Source organism: Pelobates fuscus, chromosome 8, assembly GCF_036172605.1.
Source record: "Pelobates fuscus isolate aPelFus1 chromosome 8, aPelFus1.pri, whole genome shotgun sequence".
Classification (NCBI taxonomy): Eukaryota; Metazoa; Chordata; class Amphibia; order Anura; family Pelobatidae; genus Pelobates; species Pelobates fuscus.
Window position 1 is genome coordinate 121,554,519 of NC_086324.1, and position 15,397 is coordinate 121,569,915.

Consider the following 15,397-nt stretch of genomic DNA (forward strand, 5'->3'; position numbering starts at 1 on the left):
TACATATGACCCCCATAATAGCATAAGGGAGATTAAAATCTCCCGAATGACCCTACTTGCTATGCTGCGCGTAGGGGCATGTCTACTAAACAGTGAGCAGCCAGTGGCTTTTCTCCTTGGAAATGTAAATTACCCATTGTTAACTAAGTCTTTCCCACTAGTCTTCACATGGGCACTCGCATCTGTTCATTACTCAAGATCATCTCTGACTGGTGGTTCCCATAAGGGCCCCACGATCTGAGTCTCGCACAAATTTAACCATTACATCGGTAATGGTGGCTATCAGCCTCCGGCAATAGTGGGGCAATTCAGTGTAGGAAATAGTCAGGGACCCCGCGTATGCGCACATTGCGTGCTTTAGCTCGGTCTTCAACAGGTCTCTACATTTCTTCTGTAACAACCCTATGGCAGCATCTGTGGCACACTGTGCTGTTTTGGTGTTTCCCATGTCTCTCTCCACCACCTCAACTCGGCTTGTCAGTGTAGCTATTTCCTCCCAGACGAGAGCCATATCCGCATATTTCTAAAGCACTGATTATAAAAAAAAACAAAAAAAACAATAAAAAAACAATAAAAAACAAAACAAAAAAAACAAACAAACGAATAAACAGGCCGTAAATTGGCAAATTATTGTTAATTTACTTTTTGCAAGCGAATGATATTTTGAAGTTGGCAGTGCTATGACGGCTATATCACTATGAGGGACATTTAGACCTCCCATATGCCCCCACTTGCCTTGTAGCAGGTGGAGGCATATCTACTATACATAGAAACTAGTGACTGGGAAGCCATTGCTGTCCACTCACTAGAAAGGGCCTATCACATGGGCATGGAGACTGTCCCCACCCAGCTTCCACCCATTCTGAATGGCGCCACACAGCACCTGATGCTTTAGCCTTGTTTGGCATGGGGCTATTTGAAGTTCACTAAATAACCATGTTGGAAGCTGGGAACCATGAAATGATTGGATGCTTTTTCTTTTACACCTTAACGAGTGACATTTTAGATTTCTCTTCGAAGAAATTCAGATTCTTCTTTGAATTTTTATCCTTATTTTTGGAAAGATCCTATACTGTTTCTACTTTTTTTTTTTTCACTACTATTCGGTTACATTGTCTCTGTTCTTCTTTGGGTTAATAGCTTATTTCACATGCACGACCAATTTTAGTTATGACCTTGACTAACTGGATCTGGTAGCTATTGTCTTTAGTGGGCCTGGCAGGGCCGCCATCAGGGGGTGACAACCATGATGGTTGTCATGGGCCCGGCGGCCCTGGGGGGCCTGGACTGCTCTGGCAGTCCTGGGCCCCACTTTCTTTCTCTGCACACATAGATAGCGAATATCACGATCTATGTGTGCAGCCGCGGGCCCCCGGCTCCCTGTTACCGCAATGGGGGCCCAGGCAGCACACAGCTTCTTCTCTCTTCAAATAACTCTCTCGAGACCATGGCAACGCTCCGCGGGTCTCACGAGAGTTATTGGAGGCAATGAGCTGAATGTGAAGAAGCTGTGTGCTGGGCCCCCCTCTGCGGTAACAAGGAGCCGGGGGCCCCTTTATGCCACTGGACCACCAGGGATGGAATCTCCCCCCTCCCTGGACACAGGTAAGAAGCAGGGAGGGGGGGGGAGAAACATTTAATTAATTGAATGTACAGTTAATAAAATTAATTTGAAAATGCCCCTTTCCCCACCCCTCCCCCTCCGCAGATTGCACATTTACACACACACACTGCATCCACTACACTGACACACACACTGCATCCACTACACTGACACACACACTGCATCCACTACACTGACACACACACTGCATTCACTACACTGACACACACTCTGCATACACTACACTGACACACACTCTGCATACACTACACTGACACACACTCTGCATACACTACACTGACATACACTACACTGACACACACTGCATTCATTACACTGACACACACTGCATTCATTACACTGACACACACACTGCATACAGTACACTGACACACACTGCATACAGTACACTGACACACACACTGCATACAGTACACTGACACACACTGCATACAGTACACTGGCACACACTGCATACAGTACACTGGCACACACTGCATACAGTACACTGACACACACACTGCATTCATTACACTGACACACACTGCATTCATTACACTGACACACACTGCATTCATTACACTGACACACACTGCATCCATTACACTGACACACACTGCATCCATTACACTGACACACACTGCATCCATTACACTGACACACACTGCATCCATTACACTGACACACACTGCATACACTACACTGACACACACTGCATCCATTACATTGACATACACTGCATCCACTACACTCACACATACACTAGTACAACACACACACTGCATTCATTACACTGACCCACACACTGCATACACTAGTACAACACAGACTACATACACTACACATTGACACACACTCTACATTCACTACACATTGACACACACTCTACATTCACTATACATTGACACACACTCTACATTCACTACACATTGACACACACTCTACATTCACTACACATTGACACACACTCTGCATTCACTGCACTAACACACACACTACATTCACTACACTAACACACACTGCATTCACTACACTAACACACACTGCATTCACTACACTAACACACACTGCATTTACTATACTGACACACACTCTGCATTAACTATACACACAGCATCCACTACACAAGCATCCTGTATTTGCAGCACACACACTACATCCGCCACACATTGAAACACTCTGCATTCACTATACACAGACACTGCGTCTAATACACACCCTACATCCACTACAGACACTGCATCCACTAAACACATTGCATCTAGTACACAAACACTACATCCACTACATCACTGTACACACACTACATCCACTACTCAAACACATTCTGCGTTCACTATACACACTGCATCCGCTACACAAACACACACTCTGCATTCACTGCACAAACAGTATCTAATACACACAAACACTACATCCATTACACACATTCTAATTCACCTCCACTATACACACCACATTCAGTCCCGCATCATTGTCAGCGGACTAGGTAGGGCGTGGGCGGGCCCGGGGGCCCCAGACCTTGTGCTTTGTCAGGCGGACCCCTCATTTGGCACTCGATTGGTTAGTGAAATTGCATCTTCAACCGCTATTTCCTATGTAGCTCATTGGACATGCAAAGATACTTTTAGGGTGTTTTATTTCTGTCCTCCTCTGCATACTTTGTTTTTGCTACTTTCTGAGTGTTAAAGTAAAATATTAAGCCTAATAAAATTGTAGCTTATGTTTGCTTTAGCGTACCAATAATGACAATTTTGCTAATGACTTGAGAGAGAGAATGAAAATTAACCTTTTTTGCTATTTATGTAAAACTATGCTCATGTGTTTTTTATTTGTTACACGTCATGGACCCATAACCAAGTTATATCATCTATCAATTGCTTAGGAAGATGCCAGCTCTGTCAGATTGTTTCAGCTTCAATGCTTTATCATGCTTGTCAAATTTAGGGCAGAAGTTTGGACTTTGTTCTTATCTGAGACTGTTTTATGTTGTTGGTTCCTTGCATCAAGATAGAGGATATGTTCTGGATCTTATCTCTCTGGGCTTTTTGATTGGTTGATTTCTGTTGGTGGGTTATCTTTTTTTGATTTCCCTGCCTCAATAAATTAACATTTTTTGCCAGGAGAAGAACCGTCATGACACCAGCAGTCTGTGTGTTTTGCTGAGTTTATTAGGCTATATAATACAGAACAGTTGAAGAATGAATATACAGAGATCATTTTAAAATTGAAAAAGAAAGATTGGCAAGCTAATGTGAAATACTTAATTTTGAATCCTTGTCCAAAAAAAGTGAACCACACTAAATGTATAATTTCATATTTGTACTAACACAACTGTTTAAAATATTGCAATATTATTGCATTTACATATGGTATCTCATTGTGAGCTGAAACTAGAGAAAAGTAAAATTAATTCTTTATTTAAACTTTCTAAAGGTTATTTATTATTCATGTTATTTTATTTTTTTTCTCCCCTAGATTATTTGTTGTCCAATAACCATGTTAACTCCATCATTGTGCACAAGTTTGACTTCTCTGATGAAGAGATAATGGGCTATTACATATGCTTTCTGAAGACACTTTCAGTCAAACTCAACAGTCATACAGTCCATTTCTTTTACAACGAGGTGAGCATTTAAACCCATGTAACATTTTTAACATTTTATAAGAGGCTTATTTAATCGATTCTATCTATATGTGTTTGTTTATTTATTTGTGGTCAGGGACCAAAGCTGAGCTTGTCCCATCTATCTAAGGCTTTGTCAGCTGGTTTGTGCCAGAACCTATAGTCGAGTTAGGCCTGTAAATAAACAGAGCAATAATTTAATGCAACATTATACTTTACAAAAACATTTTTACCCAACTACAAATAAATTGTTACAAATGTCTGTGCATAGGTGAAAGCTATCTGGCATAAATCTCTGACTTACAGCCACCTTGTAACATTATGTAAGAATGTTGTAATAGGAGGCATGAAATCCAGTGTTGAATGTAAGGTAGCAAGTATGCAATTGATGAGCACATGTTCCATAAAATGAGGACAGTCAATAACCTAATACCAATTTGACAGTCGTGTAACCTCTGCTTGGATACAGAATATACTATGTATATATGTATAATCTGTAACACATCTAAATTTAAGGAGCGTGTGACCACTGTGAAAGAAGAAGTTCAGTGAAAAATCTAAATTTGGCTGAGTGTGTATCCTCTGTGAAAGAGAAAGCTCTCTATCTCAATTAGAGGAACATGTGATCTGTATAAGAGGAAGCTCAGGAACAAAACCTTCTCAGTAAGGTAAAGCAAATTGTTGAGCACATGTTCTTAGAAATAGACGAAGCTCAGGAACAAATACAAGTTTATGGAGTGTGGAATTAGGAACTGCTAAGTTACAGGTAACAGAAATGTTTCCTATAAACCTTGAAACCCATAAAATGTATTAAGAATTGTAGTGAGAAAAAAGGGAAAATCATTGCTGCATGCCTGGCAATTATTCTAAATGACCAACCAAGGTAATTGTAAAGCACACGATCCCCGATGTAGAGGAAGTTGCTGTAACTATAAACCCAGCTGATGAGCGTGTGTCCTCTGTGACACTGGAAACTTGGCACTAGAGTCTAAAGGAAAGTACACGTCCACTGTTAGAGCAAGCGAAAATGAGAATTAAGGGGGTGATTAGTGAGGCAGACAATTCTACATAAAAAGGTAAACATACTTAAAGCTGGAAAAACATTATGTAAAGTTTTCAAGCTTGGCTGCTAATGGGAGAGAGGGGAATTCATAGAGGAAGAACATGGTTATTTGCAATAATCAGCATGGTTTTATGAAACATAGGTCATGTCAAACTAACCTAATTGCATTCTATGCAGGAGTAAGTAAAATTATAGATCAGTATGTTGCAGTGGATGTGATCTGCTTGGATTTTGCCAAGGTGTTTCATACGGTTCCTCACACAGGACAAAAGGGGCTTTCTTTACATACCATTATTTATATAATCTCATGTAATAAAATTTTTAAAAAATGAAAAAATATGATGAAAAATTGAAAAAAATACCGTATAAGCCGACCCGAATATAAGCCGAGGCCCCTAATTTTACCCAAAAAAACTGGGAAAACGTATTGACTCGAGTATAAGACTAGGGTGGGAAATGCAGCAGCTACTGGTAAATTTCTAAATAAAATTGGATCCTAAAAAAATATATTGATTGAATATTTATTTGCAGTGTGAGTGTATGAATGCAGTGTGAGTGTATGAATGTCGCGTGTGAGTGTATGAGTGCAGCGTGTGTATGAGTGCAGCGTGTGTATGAGTGCAGCGTGTGTATGAGTGCAGCGTGTGTATGAGTGCAGCGTGTGTATGAGTGCAGCGTGTGTGAGTGCAGCGTGTGTGAGTGCAGCGTGTGTGAGTGCAGCGTGTGTGAGTGCAGCGTGTGTGAGTGCAGCGTGTGTGAGTGCAGCGTGTGTGAGTGCAGCGTGTGTGAGTGCAGCGTGTGTGAGTGCAGCGTGTGTATGAGTATGAATGCAGCGTGTGTGTGTATGAATGCAGCGTGTGTGTATGAATGCAGCGTGTGTGTGTATGAATGCAGCGTGTGTGTGTATGAATGCAGCGTGTGTGTGTATGAATGCAGTGTGTGTGTGTATGAATGCAGTGTGTGTGTGTGTGTGTGTGTGTGTGCAGAGCCTTGGTGGGGGGTGGGCAATTTTTTTTTTATTTTTTTTTTTATTATTATTTTATTTAATTTCATTATTATTATTTTTGTATTATTATTTAATGTAATTATTAATATATAATTTTTTTCGTCCCCCCTCCCTGCTTGATATATGGCAGGGAGGGGGGCTCTCCTTCATTGGCAGTTCAGTGGGGGGGGGGCTGTGGGGGCTGTGAGAGAGCGTTACTTACCTCTCCTGCAGCTCCTGTCAGCTCTCTCCTCCTCCGCACCGTCCGGTCAGCTCTTCTGTCAGCTCACACTGTAAGTCTCGCGAGAGCCGCGGCTCTCGCGAGATTTACACTGGGAGCTGACCGAGGTGCTGAACGGACGGCGCGGAGGAGAAGGGAGCTGACAGGAGCTGCAGGAGAGGTAAGTAACGCTCTCTCACAGCCCCCACAGCCCCTGTCTGTATTATGGCAATGTAAATTGCCATAATACAGACTATTGACTCGAGTATAATCCGAGTTGGGGTTTTTCAGCACAAAAAATGTGCTGAAAAACTCGGCTTATACTCGAGTATATACGGTACATGTTTTTTTACTTTCATGTGAAAAATCTTTTACTCATCTAGAAAAGCGAATGGAAAAAAACTGCTAAATAGATTCAAAATTTTTAAAATAGTTTAAAAATACCCAGTGTTTACATGCTTTTTGCTATTTTTTTGCATGTTATAGGGCTATAAGTACAAGTAGGATATTGGGGTTTCAAAACATACATTTTTAAAATGTATCAATAGTGACATTGTAACACTATCTGTCATAAATCGCTGAATAACACCCCACATGTACATTTTTTTTAAAGTAGACAACCCAGGGTATTCAATATGGGGTATGTCCAGACTTTTTTAGTAGCCACTTAGTCGCAAACACTGGCCAAAGTTAGCGTTCATATTTGTTTGTGTGTGAAAAAAGTAAAAAACTAAATTGAACGCTAAATTTGGCCAGTGTTTGTGACTAAGTGGTTGCTAAAAAAGACTGGACATACCCCATTTGCAATACCTTGGGTTGTCTTCTTTTGCAAATGGTATGCCATCATGGGGGTAATTCTCATTCCTGGGCTACCATACGCTCTCAAAGGCAACGTAACCAACCTGTCCATTTTCAATGTAAAAATATTTGACCCATATATTTGACTCTGTAACTTTCAAAAACGCTATAAAACCTGTACATGGGAGGTACTGTTATACTCAGGAGACTTTGCTGAACACAAATATTAGTGTTTCAAAACTGGAAAATGTATCACAACAATTATATCATCAGTAAAAGTGCTGTTTGTGTGTGAAAAATGCAAAAAAAGTCACTTTCACTGACAATATCATCGCTGTGATATGTTTTACTGTTTTGAATCACTAATATTTGTGTTCAGCGAAGTCTCCCGAGTAAAACAGTACCCCCCATGTACAGGTTTTAGGGTGTCGTAGAACGTTACAGGGTAAAATACAGTGATGGCAAATTAAATTCTCTGGACTTTCGGCCTGAGTTGGCAGGCAGGTCCCTTAAATTGCAATCAATAAAATTACTTAATTATGTAAAAATATTACATAAATACGCACGTAGAATTTAAATATATATGCATATTTATATATTTGAAGTCTACGTGTATATTTATATAATTATTTATGTAATTTTGTATATGGACATATGAATAGTTCGTATTCTTTTTATTTATTTATATATACATAGATATATATACAATTTCATTCTAAGTGTATTTTGATATAAAAATATAAAAACACTTAGTATGACATTATTATATATATATATATATATATATATATATATATATATATATATATATATATATGATATATAGACATATTATATAGGTATAATATATGTCTATATATCATATATATATATATATATATATATATATATATATATATATATATATATATGATATATAGACATATATTATACCTATATAATATGTCTATATATCATATATATCATATATATATATATATATATATATATTACACACATATAATTTTTTTTTTTTATTAACTTTAACTTTAATTTTTTTTCTGATTTTACACTGGCAGGGAGACTGCCTGTCAGCACAGACAGTCCCGCTGCAGGCAGACACATGGACACCTATTGTGACCATGTGGTCGGCCTGTTGAGCGATCACATGGCCACAGGGGTCCTAATCTGCCATGGGGAGACTGTCTGGGCTGCAGGCAGTCTCCCCACAACGGGAGCACCGCCGATCGCCGCCGGGGGAACGACGGCGATCGGGTAAGTAAATCTCAAAGTTAGGACGGTTCAGGACCGTCAGCGGTCGGCAATGGAAAAATGCCGATGACGGTCCTGAACCGTCCTGCGTCCTTAAGGGGTTAAAGATAGAGTACAGAGGGTTGTCATTAATGGTAAATTGTCAAGCTGGACAAAAGTGGTAAGTGTTGTCCGTCAGAGTTCTATTGTGGAACTGCTTCTATGTATCATATTTATAAATAATCTTGAATTTGGAATTGAAAGTCATGTTTCAGTGCTTGCAGGTTACTCAAAACTCTTTAACCCCTTCCTGACCTACGTCCGACAAAAAATGGTCGTTAACGATCTTGGACGTACTTGGCACGTCCGATAGCAAATAGCCACTTACCTGATTGCTGGTGATCCGCCGCCGGTGATCGCGATCTTGGGGTCTGCCTGGGAGCTCAGGCAGACCCCTACGGCCTGATCTGGCCCTCCCGGGCCATGTGATCGCGGGGTCTTCGCGATTACATGGCGGCAATAGCCGGCTTGTGCAGTGCCTGCAGGGGGCCTGCCTGAGCTCTCTTAACTTTAAAAAAAAAAAAGTAAAAGTTAAATAAAAGTTTGTGAAGTATATAAAAAGTACTTGGATTATATATATATATATATATATATATATATGTATATATAAAAATATTCACTTAGAATTATGTTAATATTATGTTTATATTAAAAATGATAAATACATAGGGCAAAATGAAGAAAAAAAAATAAATTACATTAAAAAAAATTATATACCCGTTTCAATTTGTTCTAACTGTATTTTGATATTACATTTAAAAATAACGATCATAAGGAGGTACGTCCCCTGCAAATAGGAGCCCTGGACTTACCTGGACCGGCGCTCACGGTTGGGGGAGACTGCCTGAGTCCCCCTGCAGCAGCTCAGGCCAATAGGAGTCTATGGAGCTGCCAGCAGGGGGACTATCTGAGCTGTCAGGCAGTCACCCAGGCTGCTAAAAAGTCGAAATAAAAAATATATTTTACATATATTATATATGTATAATATATTATAAAATTATTAAAGCATTTTATAATCTATTATACATATATAGGAAATAAAAGTGTTTGTGTGTGCATATTTTTATCTCTATATATATATACATAGTGGGACCGCTGCATGTTAGTGAATTGCTGTGTGTGATTCACTGTGTTTCAGTGTTTTCCCCTATATTGTATTGTATTCCTGTGCTCTACCTACTCCCCATTCGGGAGAGCCCAAACGAACGGGTTCTGTTCGCCTCCTGAACGGGGACCACCCCCATACCCCATTTAGAATGTTTAGTTAGAACGTACACACCTCACTAACGAGGTGTGAAAACCACAAACCGCAAGAGAAGCCTCGGCGCGTGGCGGCCCGTTCGTTTGCATTCGCGGATTGCTTTTTGTCTTGTTCGGTTGCCGAACGGGAACCTCCCCAGTGCCCCCTGGAATGTTTGCACCAATCAATTAGAACGCTGGCAACTTGCAACATAAGGGTGAAACCGCAAGGGAAGTAATTGAGTGCTTCCTTGGGTGGCCAAGAAGAATATTCACTGCCCACATTTCAAATATATACATGTAATGAGAAATATGGTGCATACAGTATCGACAGGGTTATTTACTGAACACCAGATCTTGTCCGGATGTAGAAAATCTGTTGAAAATAACCAAATTCTGACCACAATAAAAATTCTCATGTTTACTAAAGCAAAATACAGTTAGAATTTGGTCTCTCAGAGCAAATTTGCAGCAATTGCCTGGATGTATTTGAAATAATTGGATTGCAGAAAGCACTGATTTGTTAAATGAACAGCTAGAGTGGATAGGTGGTAGCTTGACTCCTTTAATTGCACAATGGGAAGTAAGCATTTGAAGTGGGTGTTTGAGGCAGGGCACTTTCATAGCGTTTTTTTGGGGGGGTTTTTTTTAGGTTTATTTTCTGTTCTGCAAATATGCATCCATAGAAATGTACAAGTTGTCTAATGTTACAGAAACAAAACACAGTTTAAATGCAATATGTAAATAAAATAAGGACTTTTAGAACAATGGAATGTATTGTCAGCAAGTTGACCAGCAAACTTGCATTAAATATTTGATAAAATCTGTCATTTTCATTGTTCTTAAATTGAGTGACAATGACAAAATAATGTATTAAAGGATACTCCAGGCACCAGTACATCTTTAATGGATTTCATAGGTTTCAGTGGTTTTGGCCTGATTAAATATGCTATATTTTTGCATACTAAATGTTTATAGTTTTTGCACCAAAAAGATATAGTAGTACACTATTTATTCTTTGCTGCCTCCTTTACATGCCCCCTTATTCAAAGAAAATACTTCCTCATTAAATGCATGTACACAGCCCATCTACGGGATGAGAAATGTTAACTTCATTATTTTAATTTTTTTAAATAAAACAAACAAAATTAGGGCTATAGACAAAGTGTCTTGTTTTATATATTTTTTTTCTAAATATTAAGTGCAATTATTTTTCCTCAGCACACCAACGATTTTGCTCTTTACACTGAAGCCATTAAATTCTTCAACCATCCTGAGCATATGGTGAGAGTAGCAGTGAGAAACATCACTTTGAATATATACAAAGGTAAGTACAGTTACTTTTTTTCTTTTTTTTTTTTTGTGAATCATCGTTTTTCAAGTCAATAAAATTGTGTAGCATTGGATTTAACAAAAATAGAAAAAGTGATAAAGTGGATGGCGCTTACACAGTAAAATAAACAAAAAACACAGTAATGGAGTGAAAAAGGTGTTCCCCAACACCCTAGAGTCAAAGTAATAAAATAGAGGCACTTGAAAACAACAAGTTCCAAATACACACACCACTCCCTGTGTACCAATAAAAATGACCAAAAAATATACTTATACATGTGCAGATGTAGGTGAAAAATATTCCATGTAGTAGATACCTATAATAACACAAAATAATGGTACATAGTATAGACTGTATATACAAATACAAGAATAGTTGTCCGAAAACTCGGACTGAGTTGAAACGCGTCTGCATAACTGTGAATTTGTGTGTCACCATATGGTACCTGCACAGCTATTTTTTAACCTTTATTTGGAATAAATTTGTTTATTTTTATATCATCATTGATGTTCTTCCTGATTTGGGGGGATATCATCCAGGATTCCCCACATAGCCCTTTGAGGCACCCTTGGGCATTATATACAGAGCCTGGCACGGCTCTGAAATTCGTGAGTGGATTCAATCACTTTTATATTCTTGTATTTGTATATACAAGCTATACTATGCACCATTCTTTTGTGTTATTATAGGTATCTACTACATGGAATATTTTTCACCTACATCTGCACATGTATAAGTATTATTTTTTGGTCATTTTTATTGGTACTATTGGTACACAGGGAGTGGTGTGTGTATTTGGAACCTGTTGTTTTCAAGTGCCTCTATTTTATTAATTGGATTTAACAAGCATGTTAAAGACATGTATATAATCTGATCTCCTGTATGCCTCCCCACTGTCCAAACACAATTAGTAGAAGGGAACCAATTCATTTTTGTGATTCATTTTTGTTACTTAAGTTTACTCTCTGCTCCTGTGGTAGTTTAGGTCAAGGGAGTTTCTGAATTCTTGCATATAAGAACACTGATGATTGTGTGGGTGTGTTCTGTAGTCCCTTCGTTTGACGTTGAATGAAACCGCAGGTAGCAATGTTTAATTGGAATATCCTTACTGTGAAAGACTATGGCACATGGAAGCTGCAGTATTATCCAATATCACTGCTGACTCCATAGCTGAGAACCTTATACCAGTATGCATGCATGGATGGTTCCTCCTTTGTGATCCTATTAGCTCGGGGCATCAAAGTTATGTCTAACATACTTCAGCAGGTCTGTTAACGTTGTAATGTTTTCAATATAGTCTTCTCATGCAGTATCATTCTCAATTAAGTTATCTGCAGACTGTGGTAATGATATGCTAAGATGTATGCTGGAATCTTATGCAAGTATGAAGTAATCTCCCCAACTTTTTGTTTGCATATAGAGAGGGGCAAATGGAATTCAAAGTATTCTTTCTGGCTAAGTTGCTATATGAACACCAGCTCCATGGGCCTGTATAACACCTGAAGAAGTTCTGGGAGGACATTTGTTCCATGAAGAGTATACTTTTCATTTGTATACCATTACATTTTGCAAATGCAAAGCTTACTTGATAAGCATGAGACAGAAAAAAAAAGAGTGCATAAAACCTCTTTGTTGAGAGAGATTAGGTTGTTTTGGCCAAATGCTCCAGTCTGCGACTTGAAAGACCAATCTTTATTTATATTCCTTAAGGTTTTACCTCAATTTATTGTATGCCCTGACCCCTGGACAAAACCTTGAGATTAGCCCCTGACAAGGGAAAGTTGAAAACATGTGAGTTAAATTAATATTTTGAGGACTAAGAATGACTAAATGCCCACCTGTTGCCTAGTGACTACATGTGTACATTCTAGGTGGCATACTATATTTTTATTGAAGAAAATCAAACCATCTTTGATGAACTAAAATGGCAGGTTTACACATGGACATTTCACATTTCTCTAAAACTAACGTGTTACCAGTATATTGAAGAAATGTTCTTCAGTTATTAGTTGGAGGATAAAACTGTGTAATTTTTATAGCAGTGAAACCACTGTTGACTTACTCTTCACCTTCCTCTATTTCCTCACACTCCTTTTCTGAGTTTTGTAATATTTTTGTTTTGATAGTGGCTCTCCTCCTGAACAACCAGTTAAACGTTCTCAATGAAAGTAGGAGCCAGACCAATTGTGGTTAGTGTTTTTTTTTCTGTTGTTTTTTGTTTTCCCCCCCAAAAATAAACAAACAGAAAATTAAGAAATGTAATAGAAGCATATAGAGCCCTTAAAGGTTTTATGTTTAACATTGACACCTAAATATAACAACTGGATAAGGCCAAAAGAATAGAGGAGATGAATACAACAAATAACCAAGCTGAGTCTCTGAGAAATAAATGCTTTGCATAGAATTCACATTGGCCATCTTGGAACAAGCAATTATGCCCCAATGATGTGGCCGGAGGTGTAGTTGAACCTCTGGCCGCAGAGGGGGATACACTTTAATAGCAAAACACTGCATATACAGACTCCAGGCAGAGTGAAGTGGTCATGTTGAATAGGTTAATCTTTTAAAGTATATCTGTCAATTTCAGAGGTTTTTGAATATTTCGCAAAGATCCCTGAAATGGACAGATCTGATGTGGGTTAATTCATCACACACTACCTCTTCACCTTTTTCCATCCCCATTCATCACACACTACCTCTTCACCTTTTTCCATCCCCATTCATCACACACTACCACTTCACCTTTTTCCATCCCCATTCATCACACACTACCACTTCACCTTTTTCCATCCCCATTCATCACACACTACCTCTTCACCTTTTTCCATCCCCATTCATCACACACTACCTCTTCACCTTTTTCCATCCCCATTCATCACACACTACCTCTTCACCCTTTTCCATCCCCATTCATCACACACTACCTCTTCACCTTTTTCCATCCCCATTCATCACACACTACCTCTTCACCTTTTTCCATCCCCATTCATCACACACTACCTCTTCACCTTTTTCCATCCCCATTCATCACACACTACCTCTTCACCTTTTTCCATCCCCATTCATCACACACTACCTCTTCACCTTTTTCCATCCCCATTCATCACACACTACCTCTTCACCTTTTTCCATCCCCATTCATCACACACTACCTCTTCACCTTTTTCCATCCCCATTCATCACACACTACCTCTTCACCTTTTTCCATCCCCATTCATCACACACTACCTCTTCACCTTTTTCCATCCCCATTCATCACACACTACCTCTTCACCTTTTTCCATCCCCATTCATCACACACTACCTCTTCACCTTTTTCCATCCCCATTCATCACACACTACCTCTTCACCTTTTTCCATCCCCATTCATCACACACTACCTCTTCACTTTTTTCCATCCCCATTCATCACACACTACCTCTTCACCTTTTTCCATCCCCATTCATCACACACTACCTCTTCACCTTTTTCCATCCCCATTCATCACACACTACCTCTTCACCTTTTTCCATCCCCATTCATCACACACTACCTCTTCACCTTTTTCCATCCCCATTCATCACACACTACCTCTTCACCTTTTTCCATCCCCATTCATCACACACTACCTCTTCACCTTTTCCCATCCCCATTCATCACACACTACCTCTTCACCTTTTCCCATCCCCATTCATCACACACTACCTCTTCACCTTTTCTCGCCCCCCATTTGTCAGACACACCCTCTTTAGTCTTTTTTTGCCTCTTCTTTACATACAACCTCTTCTCCCTTCAAATTCCTCACAAAAGCCTTTACCTAGTTTTCCTCTTCCTTTACACCTTATACAGCATTGTTCACTTTTCTCTATCTTACTCCAACTCCCACAGCTTCCCAACTTCCCACTTTGCTCGGACACCCAGCATGCAGTGCCCTTCACTAATATTGGTACCTTTTGGTAAATATGAATAAGAAGGCTGTGTTTTAATGTTTAACCTTTTGATCTTTTGTTCCAAAAAATACACAAAATACTCTGCTTTCATGTATATTAAACAGCTGCAAACACTACTCAGGTTTATTAAAAAATAAAAAAATAAAAATCTTAATATATGCGTGGCACAGTTATTGGCACCCTTGTGAATTTTTATTAAAAAAAATATATTTTTAGTATATCCCTTCTGATATTTTAAATTTTTTAGTACACCTAGGAATAGGAAATTGTGCAACATCCTGTTTCACAGAGGTATAAATGAGGTAACACAT

General features: G+C 38.9%; 1 protein-coding gene across 5 annotated transcripts in view; it reads left to right on the forward strand.

Annotated features, from left to right (window-relative positions):
- Positions 1 to 15,397, forward strand: part of CLEC16A (C-type lectin domain containing 16A) — a 156,412-nt gene that overhangs the window by 9,098 nt on the left and 131,917 nt on the right. For 4 of the 5 annotated variants that reach the window (XM_063430278.1, XM_063430273.1, XM_063430275.1 and 1 more), the window contains exons 4-6: positions 4,082 to 4,230; positions 11,046 to 11,151; positions 13,284 to 13,346. In XM_063430278.1, coding sequence (XP_063286348.1) covers positions 4,082 to 4,230; positions 11,046 to 11,151; positions 13,284 to 13,346 — 318 coding nt within the window. The remainder of the gene's footprint in view (positions 1 to 4,081; positions 4,231 to 11,045; positions 11,152 to 13,283; positions 13,347 to 15,397) is intronic. The other variant, XM_063430274.1, reaches the window with a different exon arrangement.